Raw genomic sequence first — 20,629 nt, 5'->3', positions numbered from 1 at the left:
ATAGTACATAGTATGTGTGTAAAGGCAGTGTGTGCAAGTTATGTCTTGGAACAAACACATAACAGATAAATCCTCTTTCTGAATCCCACTGTTAAGTTTGAGTTATCATGTTCTCTGTGCACAAATTTGATAGACTAAATATGTACTGAAACAGTGCTAAGAAAACTGGTTTAATTCACTCACTACTCTAGAACAATTGGAATACTATAATAATTCAGTGGCATGGAGATGCCTGATTTAAAAAAAATCTGCCTTTGTTCTGAGGAAAGAGTTGAGGATAAAATAAAGTTGTTCTTGATCTACAGTCTCTGTGAAGTCTTAGCTTCACATAATTTTCAAAAAAAAATTGGGAGAGAAAGTGGAATCCGGCAAATTATATTTACGCATTAAACAACTTCTTTTTTCTTAAAAGCCACAGTGGACACATCCTTGTACAGCTGGTATACATACAAACAGTCTCTGCTTAACAGCTGTTTACCTTTTTTTCCTAAAATATCTGAGAAACAGGCCTCTAATTTTTATTAGTTCCTGTTGTTACTCTGTTGTCTATAGTGCCAGATTAGATATTTTAAAGCTTAACTTCTTCCTTGGCCAGTTGTTCTGGGCTAATACAACAGTGCACATGTATGCATGCAAGTTCTTTAAGCTCCCAGAAAAGAAAATATACTGCAGTCACAGAGGTATTTCTTCTCTTTGTGAGGAGAAACAACTACATCCTGTTGGAATATGTCTGTATAACTTATATTTGCTGTGGATTCTCAGTTAATTAAATTTAAACCTGCTGGAGTTACAGCTATAGAGTGATGGCTGTCAGCAGGAGTAAGGTCACTGAAAAGCTCATATCTCCAGAATTTAGAACTGAGCCCTGAGAAATGCCCTGAGAGATATTGTCCCTTTGAGATTCAGGCCACAGAGGGAGTAACAGGTTCTTATTTCTACCTGTATCTAAGGAGTGGTGAGGACAGCATGGTAGACCTAGAGGTTTGAATTTAGTGTATAACCTCAGTACAGAATTTATATTTTTAGGTGTTTTCTAATCTAAAACCAACAATCTGTGTTACAGTTTAAGTAGCAGTAAGTGTGTACAGTTTGCCACAGACAATCATACTTGAAGCCAGTCTCAAGGAGCATTGTTTCACTTTAAAAATGTAAAGCAATTACATTCTATCAACTGCATACTATCTATGAAGACTGACTAGTTTTACAGCAGAGTGACTGAATTTGGCTGTAAAACTGCTAGCTATTTGGAAGCACATTGGTACTCCCTGAAAAATTGCACAATTTACACAACTTTTTGGTCATCGGGTTTATAAATCTACATTGATGCGAATGCCAAATCCCATTTGAGGTTTTAAAAAAATATTGATCAATGCTGACAAGACAGAGTAAGTAGCAACAAATTTTAATCATTTGGAAAGATGTAGGCTTAAGTAAGTCTTCAGGGAAACATCCAGGAACTACTGGTTATGCAACTGGCATTAACTGAGTTTAACTGTAAATATAATTACCTTTGGTCTTGGTAGAAATTTTGGAATATGTTCACATCCTGTGAGTGGTCAATATCCACATGCAAATATGAATGTGTGGTCTCATGAAAAGAGAGGTTTCAGTGTACTAAGAGAACTGTCAGGAGAATACATGGAAAAGTCAGAATTTTTCTGCGTATATTAAAATATAAAATCCATGGTGATTTAAAAAATCTGAAACAACTAAACAAAACCACCTCAAAATTAGTATCTTTTGACACATGTTAGTGTAGTCACTGTGATCCTGCAAGGCAGAAAACCACCTCATTGGAGTCTTTTGGATTTGGAAAAATACTTACTTATTAACAGAATCCATGTTAGCATTTTGCCAAATAATTTGGCATTGTCAACAACTTCAAAACTGAAATTCTATCTTCAAGGTTGGCTGGGTAAATTCACAAAGCAGAAATTATCCAGGTGCAGTAGAAATGCTGGATGCAATAGATGTTTCTGGAGTGTAAAAGTGTTGCCTTCTTTCTGGCATCTTTGAAAAGAACTCATAAATATAGCCTGTACCAGTGTCCGGGACAACAGGAAAAGTATTTGTTTAAGTTTTAGGATGGCCTGAAACAAATTTAGAGACGTAAAAAAAGTTAAATTGATAGAAGATGCAAGAGAATAGAAGTTCATTAATATGTGTTACTTAGTGCTAATTAATTAATGCAGTTCTTAGTTAATGCTAGCTATTTCCAATTAGACTATCCCTTGCTGTGTGCTTCAGTAATAGCAGCTGAATGTCTTTGTATAATGAATGTTGTAATTCACATGCACACTAGCTACTTCAAGCTTAACTATCCCTTTGGTATATGATTCTACATAAATAGCTGCATGTCCTGTATAATGGATAAAGTAATTCTCAGGCACACTGAAGCTCTTCTATCACTCGATATGATATAATTTAATCTAATTTCTTCATCAGCACAATAAATGGGACTGTGTGTAAAAAAGAATCTGTGTTTGTAAGATTTTACTTGGAAATAATCTTCCAAAAAGGAGGAAAACGAATGCATGGCAAAGAGTCCTATGTTCCCAGCAGATTCTGTTTATAGTTTTGTTGAACTTAGCATTTATTGTAAGGATGGCAGATTGTTCCAGTTTTAATAATCATAGTGCTGTTCTGTTTTAATATTGCATGATCTGTGGGCAGCCATAAAGTTGTTACAAATTGAAGGGCTGATATAACATGAAATGAAGCACCTCTTCTGAATGTTCCTTTTGTTCAGTATTTAACAAATTAGTATGTTGACATTTGTCACTGATGGATTTCATTATTTGGTGAAAGGGTTTTAGGGGGTTTGACAGCATGAATGGTTTGTCCTGCAGACTTTTGAGAATTGATAAAGGCATCTTTGTTCTTTGTGTAAAAGCACAACAGATATCTTATTGACCAATGCATACAAAAAAGAAGGCTTGTATAACTGCTGTGCAGAATAAACTAAGAAAATGGAGCCATTACGTATTCTTCTATGTTTTTCTCTTTTCTTTTTGCTCACAGCATGTATCTCCTTAGTCAAAGTAGCCAAAACCACTGGATACTCATTCCGTAAAATGAAACCATGTAATTTTTATCACTTTATACACTGTTTATAGATGACAAAAATAAGAAAAACAGGTTATGGATAGTAGTACAGCTGATTAGATAAATTTCTACATTTCTAAGATGAATGTATATTTGTATAAACAGATGATAAAGACATACTAGAAATAATGCCTTTTAGCAGTAATGCTGAAAATCAGAAGACATGATAGTGTTGGATTTGCATCATTCTATGCCAGTTTTTAAAGTAAAATGAAAGACTCCAGCAAATAGAATAATAACTACAAATTTTTAAAATCAGAAATTGTGGGTGATACTGCATATAGGCAAAAATTAGATTACATGGGATTTGGATAACTATCTTAATCTTTTTGTTTCGTCCCATGTTTATAATTGGTGCAAGAATGTAATAGATACTAACTGAAAATTTAAAATAATTGTATCTGTGCCTCTTTTATGATCTGAGAAGTCCTGATTTTTTAAAAAAAATTGGAGCTTTACCTCTTTATTTGTTTTTTTCTTAGAAACATCAAGGATTTCTCCTCCAGTAATGTTTGAGGTTTCCTGAATGATTCAGGTCCATATCTGGAGTTTCCTCATTCTGCAGATGAAGTATTTGTCCCAAGAATCCTTAAAAAATATGGATGTTACTAAGGTTTGGTTTTGTTTGTGATGCTACCTTTACTGTAGCTCACAGAGATTTAATAAGAACCACTTCTGCCTTCCAGTAGATTTAATTTCCTTTAAAAGAGTGATACCACAAGGCCTTGAATTGAGAAAAGAATACTGGAAAGCTCAAAGAGCAAGCAATCTGTTTTACTTTTTTCATTGATTTGGCTTCTTTGTTTTGGATAAATTCTTTCTTGTATAGATTAAGTAAATAAAAAATTACTCATTCTTTATTTTGTCTTGTCCATGTCACGTTTTGAGAGCACTAAGGTATAGGCCCTTACCTTGAGTAATTTCACTGAATAGGGTAAAGCATATATATATTGCTTTTTGTTTAATTGTTTATCATAGCTGGTTATTTGTACTGTGTCTCCCTGCTGTGTTAATATCTAGCAGAAACTTCATGATATAGTAACAAGAAGTCCAAATCTTCCAGTAATAACAGTGTTGGAAAGCTACAAATAATGAAATCCATCAGTGATCAAGTAATATCATCCATCAGTGACAAAATGTCATCACTTAGTCTGGAGCTGAGGAATGTTGTTAGTGACTGTTCATCACATTAATCATTTTTAGCAAGAATTCAGATAGTTTGTAAAGTCAATGAAACAAATGCTATATTCATTTCTAATATAAAACAAGAGAATCTTCTTTTTTAAACCTTCCCTTTGGCATGTAAGAAGAGAACATAAATAATACAAAGAACTATATATATAAATAATACAAAGAACATATATTTATGAAATCAAAGGTGTGAGTACCTGTACCTGTATCTCTTTCCATCGCTCACTTCTTGCAGAAACAATGTGATGAATTAAAAGATTTCATTATAATGATCAACGTCTATCCATTGCTATTTTCTGTTCACTTTTTAAAATTTCATCAAGCATGTAAGATTAATTTTGTGGTCCTAATATAAATCAGTGTTAAATGAAAAGAAGTTAATACAAACACATGGTTCAAATAGAGACTTTGGACACTATTATTTGTCATTAAGTATTTTCACATGGTTAATAGTATATCTGTTAGGTGTTTTTAATATTTTCTTCAGTTGACCAATTTATAATATGTGGAAGGACTCAGAAATGTGGTAAAAGTTTCATATAAAATGTGGAACATAGCAAATTCATAATGTAAACCAAATGTTGCATTTTTATCTGTATATAAAATTCTTGCCGAATTTAGTGGAACTGTGATATTTCCTCTGTCTCCTTAGACATTAACAAAATTTGTTTCTCAGCCTGTGACCTTTTGTGAAGCTACCTATATCAGCAAGAGTAAAGATGTTTTATCATCATTGTGGTCTATCAACTCTTACATAAAACAAAAAATATAAGATGAAAAAATCCATATCCTAAGATACTTTGCAGAGCAATATGAATTAGAAATAAGTTTATTTTCTTCATCATTATTTCTTGCTCTATAATTGAATTACTGTAGATTGACTTCCAATCTATATGGTTTTTAAGAAAAACACAATCAAATTCATTTGTGTAGCTTGTAACATTTGTTTGGAAATGTCTGCCATGATACAGTGCAGTTTTATACTATGAATATTTAGTAAGGGATCTGGAAAATGATGTTACAAATTATTTTCAGTGTTAGCAGTGTCAATATTTTTTGAGAAGTAGTTGGAAGTGAAGCGTAAAGGTTAGAAACAGCTGCATAAAATACAGAGTTGGCTTTGTTGCTTATTTTTTTAGCAGTGAAACAGGTGCTTATATTTATTGAAGTCACTTAATTTATACTTAGCCATAAATCACTTAACTAAATCAATTAAATATAGAAGAGTCACTGTGTGACATACAACATGAAAAGCTGTTGTGTCTCAAGGTGTTTCTCTTGGAAAGCTGGCTGTTAGATTTTTGACAGTTTTGAAGCCATTTGTTACTAGGAGGTGTTGTGTAATTGATTTTTGTAAAAGTGTGTTACTTTGTGGGTTTTCTGGACAAGAGGTTTCAAACAAATCTGTAAAAAAATCTTGATGGGAGCTTGAGGTTTTGAAATTATAATTCTTTCTCTCCCCCCACCCCATAATTTTCTATGTTTGCTTCTCTTTACCATAACAGGCAGTTTGCTGCCTGTCTCACAGAATTTTCTAAATTAACAGATATTGTTGAGCTTACATATGATATTAGTAAACAAAATATGGAGAATTCAAAAATATGTTCGTGCTCTGCGATTTCCTCATTGTGATACAGAATGTCGAAGATGAAAAGAAGTGAGCTAAAGGTGCTGTTTGGCATCCTGGGGCATCACAGGTTAACTGATAAATAACTTCAGTTCTACAGTTCTTACTTGACTTGACTCCTCATTTTTGTTATGTCTAGTTACTAATGATCTTATTACAAAATTGGGTTAACTTACTGCCATTACTCAAGTCTCAGATATCAAACTGAAGTTTGTGTGTAAAATACACCATTCTTTATTTCCTTCTTTCTTTACTTCCCAAGTCAGGATATTTTAGGCAGGTAGGATATATTACCATGATACAAGTGCAGCAGGATATCAGCCATATGTAAGTTGTGTTATGACTTTTTGTAAAAACACAGTCAAAGGTTTTTGACTTAGCACTGTCAAAGAGTGTGTGCTCTGTGTCTTAGAGTGAGGATGAGACATAATTTGAAGAAATTAGTTGTGTTATTACCAGATTGTTCATTTGCAAACAACAAGAAGCTGTGTGAGCGCGTTGATTTGCTGGAGGGCAGGAAGGATCTGCAAAGGAACCTGGCCAGGCTGTTTGGGCTGTGGTCAGTGGTATGAGATTTAACAGGGTCAAGTGCTGGGTCCTGCCCTTGGGTCACAACAGCCATGCCTTTTGCTATAGCCTTGGGGCAGAGTGGCTGGGAAGTGCTTGCTGGAAAAGGACCTGGGATTGCTGGCTGACAGTGGCTGAACCAGCTGTGAGCCAGCTGTGCCCAGGTAGCCGAGAAGGTCAATGGCATCTGGCCTGTACCAGCAGTAGTGTGGGCAGCAGGACCAGGGCAGTGATTGTCCCCCTGTGCTGGGCACTGGTGAGGTCACACCTGGAATGTTCAGTTCTGGGCCCATCACCATAAGAAGGACACTGAGGAGCTGGAGTGTGTCCAGAGATGGGCAACAGAGCTGAGGTACGGTCTGGAACACAAATCCTGTGAGGAGCAGCTGGAGTTGTTTAGCCTGGAGGAAAGGAGAGTCAGGGGAGAACTTTTGTTCTCTACAACTGCAGAGAGGGAGGAGCATGCAGCCAGGTGGGGGGCAGTCTCTTCTCCCCGGTAACAAATGACATGACAACAGGAAATGTCATTGGCCTCAGCTTGCCCCAGGGGAGGTTTATATTAGAAAAAATTCTTCACAGAATGGGTTGCCAAGCCTTAGAACAGGCTACCCAGGGAAGTGGTGGAATCACCTTTTCTGAAAGGTGCTTAAAAGATATGTAGATGTGGCACTTAGGGACATGGTTCAATGGTGGACTTGACAGTGCTGGGTTAATGGTCTGACTTGATGATCTTAGAGGTCATTACCAAATGATATGATTCTGTGATTCTGTTTTGTGGTGTTCTCCCAATCTTGATAGTCAGATCTAGGAAAATTCTTCTAACCCTTCTGTTGCAAGCCATAGTTTGAGTCTGTGGTGTTAATGTTGTATATTTTACTTGGATTGTGGACAGAGAAGCTGATGCCTAGGAAAAAAGCTAGAACTTGAAAACAGATCCTGTTCTTGAAAAGAAATTAAACATAATAAGGCAATTTTTAGCAAGCCAGGTGCAAAAATTCAAACCTCCAAAATCTTTCTTGTCTGCTACGTATGCATTTTGTTTGGCAACTCAGTAAATATCTTGTTTTAGAATATACAGCTCTGTGTTTTATATTTAATTTTATATTTCATGTCCCCTGACACTGAGCGTAAAGTTAAAGAGAATTAAATTATGTGGAATGAATTGGGTTGATAGTCTTCCTTTATGCCGATCCCACATCATGTGGGAGTGCGTGAAATTCTTTCATTTTTGAAGCATATCAAGCTTGTATCCTTTTGTTTCCGGTCCATATGATTGGTCCTTTTGTGGTAGCAAAGTAAGGTCTCGTAGCATGTAAAAAATACATTTGTCAATTCTTGTCAACATTTTCAATGTGGCTTAATTTATTTTTATTCGTCATAAAGTTATAAAGCTATGTTCACCTCTGAAGAAGCTTTGTAAAATCTTCTCTCTGAATAAAGTGCAGACAAATTAAATAAATTCTGATCCATAAGTCCAAAGACCTTATAGAAATGTGTCAGAGTTTTATGTGATAAATACATACTGCCTTTTTATGTTTTCTTCAAGGCTGTTGATTTGGTGTTAATATGGGACTGGAGATATTGAGAAGAATCAAGAATTGTTGCAAACCCTGGTGTTTGTGTGGTGGTTTTGAGCTTAGGCTCATGTTGTCTTTTTCCCGTCACTATATAAATTCTTCAGTTTTATGGCAAGTACTGTTTTTGCTGTTGAACAGCAGCAGATTTTCTCCTGAGAGGGTTTCACCCTTGTTTATACATATCCTTACTAGTCTGGTTTAGGGCTGCAAAATATACAAGACAGAAGAGATTACAGACCAGCTGCTGCTTGGGTGTTCAGATCGTTATTTAGGCACTTGATTGAAATTCACAATTTTGATTTTGAATTGCAGAACTGAGTTGACTGTTGCTCTCCTCCTTCCAAACATGGGGGTTATTTTTCTTTCCATGTTGCCTACCCTGCTGTGTTGATGCATGATTTACGGAGTGAAAAGTTAGTTGTCTGCTCTAGAATGACTTTCTGCTGTAACTTCTGTCACTTTTTGGATTCTCCTTATGATTGTAGGAAGGCAAAACTTTAAAAATTAACTTCCGTTACTTCTGGAATAGTGCCCAGAGTATTCTACCAGATCCTTGTCTCTACAACTACATATGAATACATATTTGAATTTCTGGTATACTATAAATCTAGAAGGTTAAAAAGATTGTAGTTCTCTCAGTTCTGCACTGTAACATACACTAGACCGATGGAGATTATAGAGGTAAGATAGTGGATGTTGAGTGGTCCTGTGTCTTTATTCCAATGGTACAAGTACCCGCAAAGATAAATTAAGCTAACATTCAAAGTCTGATATAGATACTGCAGACATCATATTGATACTGTTCTTTGTATCACTGGAAGAATGTAGTTTTGTCATGGTTTGATACTGGCCAAATGCCAGGCACCCATGAAAGCTGCTCACTCACCCTCCCCTGCCACAGAGGAAAGAAAGAAATTAACAAAGGGTTTGCGAGTTGAGATGAGGACTGGGAGAAAACACTTTAAGGGCAAAAAAGGCTCAGCTTAAGGGTATGAAGTGAATGTATTACTAACACAGTCAGAGGAGGATAATGAGAAGTAAATTAGGACCTTACAACACCATGTTGCACAGCTGCTTCACTCTGATCTCACCATGGCCTGCAGAGGAATCTCAGCTTCGGTGCCTGAAGCTTCTCCTGTCCCTCCTTCTCCAATGACCTTGGTGTCACCATGTTGTTTCCCTCACATGTTCTCACCTCCTTCTCTCCTCTGACTAGGGGCAAAAACCCTATGACTTTGTTTTGATTTTCTTCTTAAATAGGTCATCACAGAGGCATTAGCACCATCTCTAATTGGCTGTTTTGGCCAGCAGCATGTTCATCTTCAGAGCCATCAGTGATTGGCTCTGATGGAAGCTTCTGTCAGCTTCTCACAGCAGCCACCTCTGTGGCCCCTCCGCTACCAAAAACCAGGCTAAGCAAAATGAACATAAGGCAACTGATGAGAATTTGCATGAACTGTTTGTGAAGAACTGTTATTTATTTCTCTAACTTTCCCAAATTTCAGTAATCTTTAAATGTATACCTTAATTTTGGTATGTTCCTATGAAAATATTTGGGACTTCCCCTGCTCCCTTCTACATATTTAAGAAGGAAATTTTTAGAACTAGAATAACTGTCTCACCTATTTATTATCTGATTACATTTTTTTCTAAATAGAAAATTTTAAAAAAATTATATATATATGTGAGCAGTATCTGTGATAGTGATTTTTGGTGCTACTTTTGACTTCATTATTTCTCTAGGTGAATGGGGTCTGTTATTTCCATAAAGAAGAAAGATGTATGTGCAGTAAGAAAATGTATGTGCAGATCTCTGGGTGTTAAAAGGGAAAATGAATGGAACAAGTTTGTTAGAAATTAAATTCAGGTTCCCATCTTAAATGTGTGTTTTGGTTCTTGCGCATACATTTGGCTAGGGTTTGTGCTATGTGTCTCATCTGATTATGTGTGAGCAGCCGAAGATAAAGCACTCTTGCAGACTGTATGCAAAGCAGCACTTGCATCTAAGTCATGAATCTAGAGAAAGTTTTGAAAAATTCCTGTTAGAGATTTGGCTTCTCAGATGGGCAGATTATTGTTCAGAGCTTTAGGACTCATTGGATACCTTTTATTTGTTAAAGAGACTGTCTGTTAAGGATGTGTACATGGGTGGATTTGAATGATTGGAGCATCAGGACTCTTTTTGGTCTTTCACAACAACAATTTCTTTCCCTTTGAGACACAGTTTTTTCCTTTATATGCATTCATGCCATAGTTACAGTGTCGAGATTTCCCTTAACTGTAATTTAACTGGGAGGAGGAACTTGTTCCTTCTTCCAGTCAAGTGATGCAAATACCTAAGTTATGAGCATGGGATTCTGGTCAGAATAATGCTCTTTTGCTTTAGAAGGGTAACCAAGTGTATACTTGTCAAAAACAAATCATTATCTTCTTTTTCTCTTGGAGCCACAGGGAACTTGTGCAGCTTCCTGGGAACAACTGGAAGTGTTGCTTTTTTTTTTTTTTTTACCATAACCAGCTTGCCTGTTCTGGCCTGCTTTAGAAACTTTGGACCCTACTTGCTAAAGTCATTTGTAAGTTGCACAGTCCTTGTCAGGTCCTAAAGTAATTTCTGAGGTGAATTGTCTTTGCCCATTTCTAATGTATGGATGGAGTTCTTTCCTACTCAGTTAGAATCAAAGAAATGAATATCAAGCCTTTTAATTTGTTTCTAGTAAATCAAACAGATGATAGGAGGACCACTTTTATCTTCTTGTTAAAAAAAAAAGGAAAAGGTAAAAAAAAAAAAGCTTTTGGGTCTTATAATGTAGTTGCCAGTCAAATTATCTTATTTTTCACTTACACAGTTTCTTAAATTATGGAGTGCTTTAGGAGCAACGCTGCTAAATACCAGTGTGCAATTTAATAACATTCATAACATTTTCCCAACACAGAGAGGACATCAGCCTGTTCAAGTGAGCACATTCAGAGAAGGGTCACCAAGATGACTGGAAAGATGGAGCACCTCTCCTATCAGGAAGGACTGAGAGAATTGGGTTTGTTCAACCTGGAAGAGAGAAGGTTTTGGCATGACTTAACTGCAGCCTTACAACTCTTATAAGGAAGCTTATAAGGAAAGAAGCTTATAAGAATGATGGAGAAAGAGCAGGTAGTGACAGGATGCAAGAGTAGGTAGTGACAGGATGAGGAGGAACGGCTTCAAGCTCAAAGACAGAAGGTTTAGATTAGATATTAGGAAGCAATCTTTTCTGGGATGGTGGTGAGTCTCTGGAACAGGTTTCCCAGAGAAGCTGTGGACTCCCCAGCCCTGGAGGTGATCAAGGCCAGTCTGGATGGGGCTCTGACCAACCCAGTCTATTGGAACGTGTTCCTGCCCACAGCAACAGGGTTGGAACTACGTGATCTTTGAGGTCCTTTCTGACACAAGCGATTCTACAATTCTAAACATTGCACATCCTAGATGATATTAAAAAGGTAGATTTGTTTAGTATAAGTGGAGGTGAGTTTCTGGAATTCAAATATTTTTGAAAATAGAGAATCTGTGTTTTAAACAAATACATAGATGTAAACTTCTTCCAAACTAATCGGTGCTGGACATCTTCCAGAGACATGTTCAGTCTTTGATAAAATTACTCTTAAGAAAAATGGGAACTTTTCAATGGTTTGGAGATAGTACTGTTTGTTCAGGGCAAACAAAATAAAATAAATAATTTAAGTTGTTCTCAGGAAAGGAAGTTGCTGGCTCTACTGAGATTCTAAAATTAAATTCTGCTGCAGCACATAATCTTATTTTAGCCTTGTAGGAAGCTGTGCTCATATTCTTTGGACAACGTTTAACTCATACATTTTTCTTACTGAAGTGATTTGTAATCCGTCTATAAAAGAGAATATTGTCTAAATGTGGCATTTCTGTTTTAATTTTAAGTGATTGGAGAAAGCAGAAATGACAATCTTTATTGTATATTTTTCTGCAATATACAATAAAGTAAAATGCAGACTGTTCTGTGAGCCTATTTATGAGGCATGAAGTTACTTTTGTTTTGCTTAACCAAGTGGCTGAAATGTTGCCACCAGTATGTCTGGAATGTTATTTACTTGGTCTATTTCTGCAGTTTTTCTTTGTACCACTGTACACATGCCACAACTAGAGGTCATTTACTTTAAACTGACCAAAATAATACCCTCAAAATTGTAGTTATTACTCTCATGAGGGTTTATAATAAAAGATTTATCATGTTCTGCACTCAGACTTTTCCCCTATCTCTCTCTCCCTTCATTCTCTTAATCGGAATTTCTTTTGGCAAAGATTTGGAGAGCTATTGGTTTTACTTGCGTTTTTTGTGTACTTGATTCCTTGATTTAGTACTTTTAACATCTTACATTGTATTTTACAATGCCATCTGATTGAAATGTATTAACTTGCTTGGCTGGGTAACTACTTGTTTTTTATAAGGTGATAGTTGTTGAGTATGTTTTTCTATCTACATGTGTATCATATTTTATGATCTCAGTACCAGACATCCAGCTGGTTCCAAGAAAACTGTGGGTGTTTTAACATTTCCAACAGAAGGGTAGGATAGGTGGGGAAGATTTTTGGAATGCTGACAAATAATATTTGACTCTTGGAAATGTTTTAGCGCCACAGACTCCCCTCCCATGCTTGGAAGGCTAGACTTAAAGACCTCTGGTCTTGAAGGTATGCTTGTGTTTTGTTTCCCTTGTAACTGAGAGAAAAGTGAGAGAAGAGTTGAAATATAGATCATGGATACCATAGGTTAATGCAGGAACATTCTGTGGATGGTGGTCTTCGTTTCTTTCCTTGCTACTCCCATCTGTGACATGGTGCCCTGTTAGCCCCTTGGATATTAGTCGGAGAGGTTAATTCTGCTAGTTTTATTTCCTAGGTGTTCTTAGTTTCAAAGTTGTATCCGTTTCAAGATGTTAAGGTCTGTAATGTCTATTAGCATAGCAGAAATTGCCTTACAAATAGCACATGAGTTGGGAACTGCAGTAACTTGCAGTTCAGGGTATTTTCACTAGCAGAGTGACAATTCATAACAGTTTTCCCCTGCAATTTCTTCTTCTTGCTAGAGTACAAAGCAGAGTAGATACAGACTGAATTGTTCCCCTCCTATTGTGAAAAGTACATGTCTGCTGCTTCTCACTTCTGTGGTTGTAGTAAAATATGTTCTTCTATCTCTACACTTGCAAAAATTATCAACTCTTATCACAAGATGGTATCTTCTTAGCTTGTTGGAAGTTTTGACAAACACATGTGCTTTACTACATATGATGATTTCTACTTTTGGATACTGATTTGTTTTCTTTATTAAGTGTTTCTCCTTTATTTATTTCCGTCTTTGATAATTTAACTGATAAATACTTGTTGTCAATATTAATTCTGCAGTTTTTCTTTGTACCACTGTACACATGCCACAACTAGAGGTCATTTACTTTAAACTGACCAAAATAATACCCTCAAAATTGTAGTTATTACTCTCATGAGGGTTTATAATAAAAGATTTATCATGTTCTGCACTCAGACTTTTCCCCTATCTCTCTCTCCCTTCATTCTCTTAATCGGAATTTCTTTTGGCAAAGATTTGGAGAGCTATTGGTTTTACTTGCGTTTTTTGTGTACTTGATTCCTTGATTTAGTACTTTTAACATCTTACATTGTATTTTACAATGCCATCTGATTGAAATGTATTAACTTGCTTGGCTGGGTAACTACTTGTTTTTTATAAGGTGATAGTTGTTGAGTATGTTTTTCTATCTACATGTGTATCATATTTTATGATCCCAGTACCAGACATCCAGCTGGTTCCAAGAAAACTGTGGGTGTTTTAACATTTCCAACAGAAGGGTAGGATAGGTGGGGAAGATTTTTGGAATGCTGACAAATAATATTTGACTCTTGGAAATGTTTTAGCGCCACAGACTCCCCTCCCATGCTTGGAAGGCTAGACTTAAAGACCTCTGGTCTTGAAGGTATGCTTGTGTTTTGTTTCCCTTGTAACTGAGAGAAAAGTGAGAGAAGAGTTGAAATATAGATCATGGATACCATAGGTTAATGCAGGAACATTCTGTGGATGGTGGTCTTCGTTTCTTTCCTTGCTACTCCCATCTGTGACATGGTGCCCTGTTAGCCCCTTGGATATTAGTCGGAGAGGTTAATTCTGCTAGTTTTATTTCCTAGGTGTTCTTAGTTTCAAAGTTGTATCCGTTTCAAGATGTTAAGGTCTGTAATGTCTATTAGCATAGCAGAAGTTGCCTTACAATAGCACATGAGTTGGGAACTGCAGTAACTTGCAGTTCAGGGTATTTTCACTAGCAGAGTGACAATTCATAACAGTTTTCCCCTGCAATTTCTTCTTCTTGCTAGAGTACAAAGCAGAGTAGATACAGACTGAATTGTTCCCCTCCTATTGTGAAAAGTACATGTCTGCTGCTTCTCACTTCTGTGGTTGTAGTAAAATATGTTCTTCTATCTCTACACTTGCAAAAATTATCAACTCTTATTACAAGATGGTATCTTCTTAACTTGTTGGAAGTTTTGACAAACTTTGTGCTTTACTATATATGATGATTTCTACTTTTGGATACTGATTTGTTTTCTTTATTAAGTGTTTCTCCTTTATTTATTTCCGTCTTTGATAATTTAACTGATAAATACTTGTTGTCAATATTAATACTGCTTGCATTTTGTTATCCTGGCTTATATATAAATATTTCTATTTAAATAAATCAGTCTTGTAGCATGAAAGATATAAAACTTTGGTTGAAGTTACTTCTTACAATTAATAGCTGTTTCGTGGTCAAACGCCTTACAACTGTATGGTAGAATTTTAGTTTGATTGTCTGCCAACCAACAATAAAGTACTACTTAATTCCTACAAATTCCTGAGATATAAACTATTAGTCATGACCTAACATGCATACACTAGTAAGAAGCTAATAGGCTAATAAAGCTGACCTGAAGGGAGCCTGTAAGAAAGATGGAGAGAGACTATTTATGGAGCATGTAGTGACAGAACAAGGTGGAATGGCTTCAAACTGAAAGGGAGTAGGTTTAGGTTAAATATTTGGAGAAAGTTCTTCCTTCTGGGGATGGTGAGGCACTGGCACAGGTTTCCCAGTGAAGGTGTGGATGCCCCATCCCTGCAAGTGTTCCAGGCCCGTTTGGATGGGTCTCTGAGCTACTGAGACTAATGAAAGGTGTCCATGTTTACAGCAGGAGAGTTGGAAAACAGGGGATCTTCAAGGTCCCATCCAATTCAGACCATTCTTTGGTTCTGTTATTATTATGTCCATGCAATACATGTTCTAACAGGTCATTAATGGATTCTGTCACTTATTTCTCTCGTGCAGCCCACACATCATCTTTCTGTCACAAAGTGTACTGCCAGGAGGAAGCCATCTCTGTGGAACTCGTCTGTGCCATGAAATTGCTCATGCTTGGTTTGGACTGGCCATTGGTGCTCGTGATTGGACAGAAGAGTGGATAAGTGAGGGGTTTGCCACTTTTTTAGAAGACATATTTTGGGCTAGGGCACAACAGGTAAAGTGATAACATGTTGCTTCAAAATTAATGTGGAAATCAAAATTATATGTGAATTATATATAAATTAAACCCCAAAACACAAACTGTGCTATGAAGAAACACATTTTAAAATGGCATTGGAATTTGCATGCTTACTTGATTTAAAAAAAAAAAAAAAAAGTGTTCCACAATGAATACAAATCTTTACAGAGGTAGGGGGTCAGTGCAAATGAGAATAGAAACATCTCTTTGTCAATGTTTGTCTTGTCCCACAAGTTTTATACTCAGTTATTCAATTCAATTATCAAACAATTGCTGTGCATTCCTTCCACTTCTGTTGTGTACCTGAAACTGGAAGAATTAACAGTCTTACTGCATATTGTAATATTCCAGGTACCTAATTAAAATTGTTTGGTTTCTTCCAATGGGTGACCAAGAAGTGTACCTCAAAGCAAAATAGAAGATGATTTTAAATGGAGCACACTAGCACTTACACTTTTTTTTTCTCTTCTACTGCCCACCAAGTTACTGTCCTGTTAGAGACTTAGAAATCACTGTCCCCCTTAGGGTGAAAAGTTCATAAGTTGCATGTCAGCTAGTAAAGTGTTTTCCTGATGCAACTTACTTCTGTACTACATCTGCTACTTCAAGCATTTAATGTGTCAGTCCTTTCTTCCTGTACCTTCGTCAGGTTCTGCCCCTTTAGTCTGCAGATTTCCACCTGAGGAAAAGCATGGTAGAACTGGGAATTGACATAATACACTCCTTCAAACCTCCATTTTATTAAGTATCTGGCATATTTATAGCACCAAACTAAACAGAGTGCCTTGTTATGTACCATATTTTTGGAAAAAGAAAGAGAGAAAGGCTGTATAAACACTTGGCTTTTCCCTTTTGGTTCTAAAACTCATTTGTGCCCTCACACTGAGCATAACTACATTGCTGTGATTACATTGTGTTCACATTAATTCTTTGCTTTTGTTACTCACTTGAAAGCATTTTGATTGTAGTAGACATCTGTCTTGGAGCTGAGTGTAAAGGAGAAAACGAAAGAACAGTGTGATTAGTTCCCTTGTTATCATGTAAGACATACCTTTTGAACATTATTGAGTTTTGATGCAATGCAGTCATAGAATTTAATGATTATGAGTGTATTCCATAGTTCCTGAGAATAATTTGAGTTGTGATTGAATGTAATGCAGGGTAGCATTAGCTGTATTTGCTTTCCCCAATTTCCCATCTATACTTATAATAGAGAAACATAAATTATAATTATGTTCAAAACAATTATTTGCCAGCTGGCAACCTGGCATTTATTTCATAAGCAGGAATCTGTTAATATTACATAAAAAGGGGGAAAACACAACAGGGAGCTTTCAGAAATATGGCAGAAGTATTAGGAAAGAAGAATGAAGCCAGGACACAATGTACTCTTTGCTCTCAATTTGGGAAGGGTAAGGATGGAACCAGAACCTCTATGCCAGGTGTGTCTACTGTAAATTCAGTTTGTTTCTTGCCATTCACTAAAGGGAAAACAACACACCCATCTCTCTCCTCAGTCAGAACTATTGAACTGACTATTGATTTGATGTGCACAGTGAGGCTTTTGTTTTCCTTAGTGCTGCTATTATCTCTCATAGCAGCAACTGTTATTTTTTGATCATGGATATTGATACCCTTCCCTGCCTCTTCTGCACCTTAAAGAGAAACAAACCAAGTTTCTTGTTCTGCAAATTATTATTGTCTGCTGGAAAACAGCAATCAGTGATCTGTGTTTTTTGTTTCCTAAGTAGCTGTCACATGATGAAATAAAAGGGCAACAGGAATTGAAAGCTTTACTTCGCTGGCGCCGACTCAGAGATGAGGTGCAAAATTCTGAAGAAGAGCTGCAAGTTTTAAGGTAACAATATGATAGCACCATCATCGCTTTTGTATTTTCACTCTCTCCTGTTTTCCACATCTTCTCCCTTCAAAGGATATACATCCGAATCATCTGATTAAATCCACTGCATTTCCTTCTAACAAAAAAAGAAAATGCAAATTAAATGACTGGGTTATATATCTTGACTGTAATACAATTGTTCCTCCCTTTGTTATAGAAAGCTTTTAGAAAACTATGGGCTGTTTTGATATGAAATGTCTCTGAGCAGTTTACAAGAGCTTCTATTCAGGGAAAAAATAAAAGACTATTTCCTGAAAAAGTTCACTGTGGGAAGCCATAACAGTGCCATTTTCTGTAGCTGAAGACAAGTACGTACATTAGTATGGTATTTAACTGCCAAGCTGAATGAAGCTTTAAAAAACAAGGAAAAAGTATAATATATAAACTTTATATGTTTATATATTATACTTTTTAAATTCTATTTTTTAATAGAAATTGCTAATAGTTATATTTAAAATACATTTTTGGTCTTTAGGTATCAGATGCTAAGCTCAAGGCTTCATTATCGATAGCTAAAGACAGTCTTCCTTTGCCAGTGATTAATAATCTGTTCAGATTGATGTGATAGAAATTTTCAAACAGTCTTGAATGTCTGTCTAATTCAAGATCCGCTGAGCTTCTACAGCTTGTCTCCTCACGATCTTCAATGAAGAATAATGAGTTTACTAATCCTAGTTCAAATTAGCCATGATTTCTGACCAAATCATGGAAGTACAGGGACAGATTTCAAACAATTTTGTAGTCTATTCTCCTGCTCTGAAATAAAGGCAGTACACACAGACCGTTCTAAGTGGGTGCTTATTAACATGTTCTTAGAAGGCTCCAATAAAAAAGTTTTCATAAGAGAGACAAGCTGTCTCAATAAGATAGTTAGTGTTGAGAGTTAAAAATTGCTTCCTAATGCACAACTGAAATCCTGTTTATTTCAAACAATGTAGATTTAATTTCTTTCTGTCACCAAGTGGAAGTGAAGAATGAATTGTTGCTCATCTTCTAGATTATCAACTTTTATATGTTTTTGGAAGACTGTTTCCATTTCATTCATTTAAGGTCTTCCCTTCTTCTTGTGCTTGCCCAGTAGAAACTAAAAGGCTCTACTATATTTGGACACTGTAGAGAGTGCTCACCACCATAGAAGTTCCTCTCCAAGGCCTCATGTAATCCAAAAGCATGTCACCATCTATGTAACTGTAGTCTTCCACTGATCTGTTTTACTTTATATTTAATGATGAATTGTGTATCTATGTGTAAGCAGAGCCAATGAGGTTACACAGTTGTGTAAATGTTCAGGTGTGTAATTTGACCATAGTAGTAAATGCAAAGGCAAGCTTAATCACTAATTGTTAAACAGCCGCTGCCAACACAACTACCAATTTACATGCTGAGGTTTTTGTTTGGTTTAAATAATTTTTTTTTACTGTTGGTTCTTGGGATATGATGCTTATCGGGGTGTTTTCCATTTTCAACATTATGGAATCAAGTTTGTTGTCTTTTGTATTTATATAGCTATTACTTTTAATCAAATGTTATGTGGTGTAAATTTTCAAAATAATTTTTCAAAGGGCCATAATCCTTTGTAGTTTGAAACTCAAGGAGGATTGATTTATTTTGAAAATGAAACTTACACTTGACTTGCACATTTATTCTACATTATAATAAGCATTTTTCTTACCTTTTGGATAGTAGTATTCCTAACGCTAATACAAAAGAGTGAAAAATTAATTTCTCATTTGAAAAATGTGTCTCCAATAAACACTTCAGGCCAGGCACATGATGCCACTTTGTGATTCTGGCCATTTCTTCTTCTCTGGTATCTCTAGTTCCTTGTGATTGCATTTAAGGACTTCCTACTGATTCCAGTCAGATATAAATATTTTCTACTCTTTTTGTTGCATGGACATGAATAAATTTTCTTTTTGCCTATTTACTGTTTTTTTTTCTTTTCTTCATCCTTCTGAAAATAGTCCTCATACTTTCTAAAATTGACATGTAAGAGAGAAAATCTCAGTCCTCGCCCTTGGTCTGGGTTGTGAGTCTGTAGTGAGGCTTGGGCTGGTTCTAACTTTTGCTTTAATACAGAGTATTAAAGGTAAATTAAAGGTAAATTATAATCATTTCAGGAAGAAGAAAATCAACCAACTCACTCTTCCCAAGCATAAGCTCATTTTTCCATTACTTTTTTTGTTCCCTGCTGATCATATGATTATTTGTGCTTTCTCCTGAGAGCTGGAAAATTCTGCCCCAAACTTACCAACTGATCCTATCAATTTTTGATCCATCAAATGAATACCCTTTTAGACTGGGTGAAAGCACTCAGCAAACTGATGATTAGCCTGATGTTTCTTCTTATTATGGGTACTTGGTACTATGTTATAGTAAGTGGTGTGTCATAAGCTTTAAAAAAAGAGGTCTAGTAAAAAAGAAATTGGATAAGTGTCTTTTCAACAGGCAGCAGCTCTGAAAGACAGCTCAAGCAATCTTAACACTGAAGAAGAATTTTGTGGCACATCCATGCTCATATAGGATGAGACTTCCAAGAGACCTGTGCCTATTTTCTCACAGAATTTGAAAGAACCCTGCAGGGATAAAAGCACCTATGAAAAAGGTCTTGGCACTCATTTTGCTGGTGATCATCAACTCCAACATTCTCATGTCTCCTGTTAGGAAAGCAAAGAAGAGCATTCTGTTCTGCAGAATAAAGCTGGTGTTGATGCTTGTTTCATCTCCTGGCTCTTATGGCTGAACTGCATCTTATGGTAATTCATTAAGTCAAGCCAATGTTGATATCTGACTCTAATTTAGTCTCTTCCACTTGTGTCAGATCCATTATGTCCTGAAGCAATGCTTCTGACTGCTCTGTAGGTGTTTGAAGAGTTTTATTCTGTCTGGTAGGAAATGTGCTTTCAGATGGTCTCTTAGAGTCTCTGTGTAAGTTTTCATGACCACCTGGCACATCAGAGCATTTAATTACCAAGGATATCCCAATGCATTGTACTTTTACTAGTGCAATGTACTCATCATCCTAGCAAATAGAAAGCAGCATCTTTTACCTCCTTCAGAAATTTGCCAGTATCTAA

The 20,629-nt window shown here is 36.2% G+C and overlaps 1 protein-coding gene across 21 annotated transcripts in view; it reads left to right on the top strand.

Annotated features, from left to right (window-relative positions):
- Window positions 1-20,629, top strand: part of LOC120511946 (aminopeptidase O (putative)) — a 211,283-nt gene that overhangs the window by 80,496 nt on the left and 110,158 nt on the right. For 20 of the 21 annotated variants that reach the window (XR_005629876.1, XR_005629874.1, XR_005629877.1 and 17 more), the window contains 2 exons: window positions 15,439-15,628; window positions 17,404-17,510. Coding sequence is in view for 16 of the 21 variants with exons in the window: in XM_039729646.1 (XP_039585580.1) it covers window positions 15,439-15,628; window positions 17,404-17,510 (297 nt within the window). In the remaining 5 variants the exon portion in view is untranslated. Of the gene's footprint in view, window positions 1-15,438; window positions 15,629-17,403; window positions 17,511-20,000; window positions 20,092-20,629 lie in introns of those variants that run through there. The other variant, XM_039729653.1, reaches the window with a different exon arrangement.

Source organism: Passer montanus, unplaced genomic scaffold (assembly GCF_014805655.1).
Source record: "Passer montanus isolate IOZ18808 unplaced genomic scaffold, ASM1480565v1 scaffold7, whole genome shotgun sequence".
Classification (NCBI taxonomy): Eukaryota; Metazoa; Chordata; class Aves; order Passeriformes; family Passeridae; genus Passer; species Passer montanus.
This window is presented reverse-complemented; position numbering and strand designations above follow the sequence as displayed.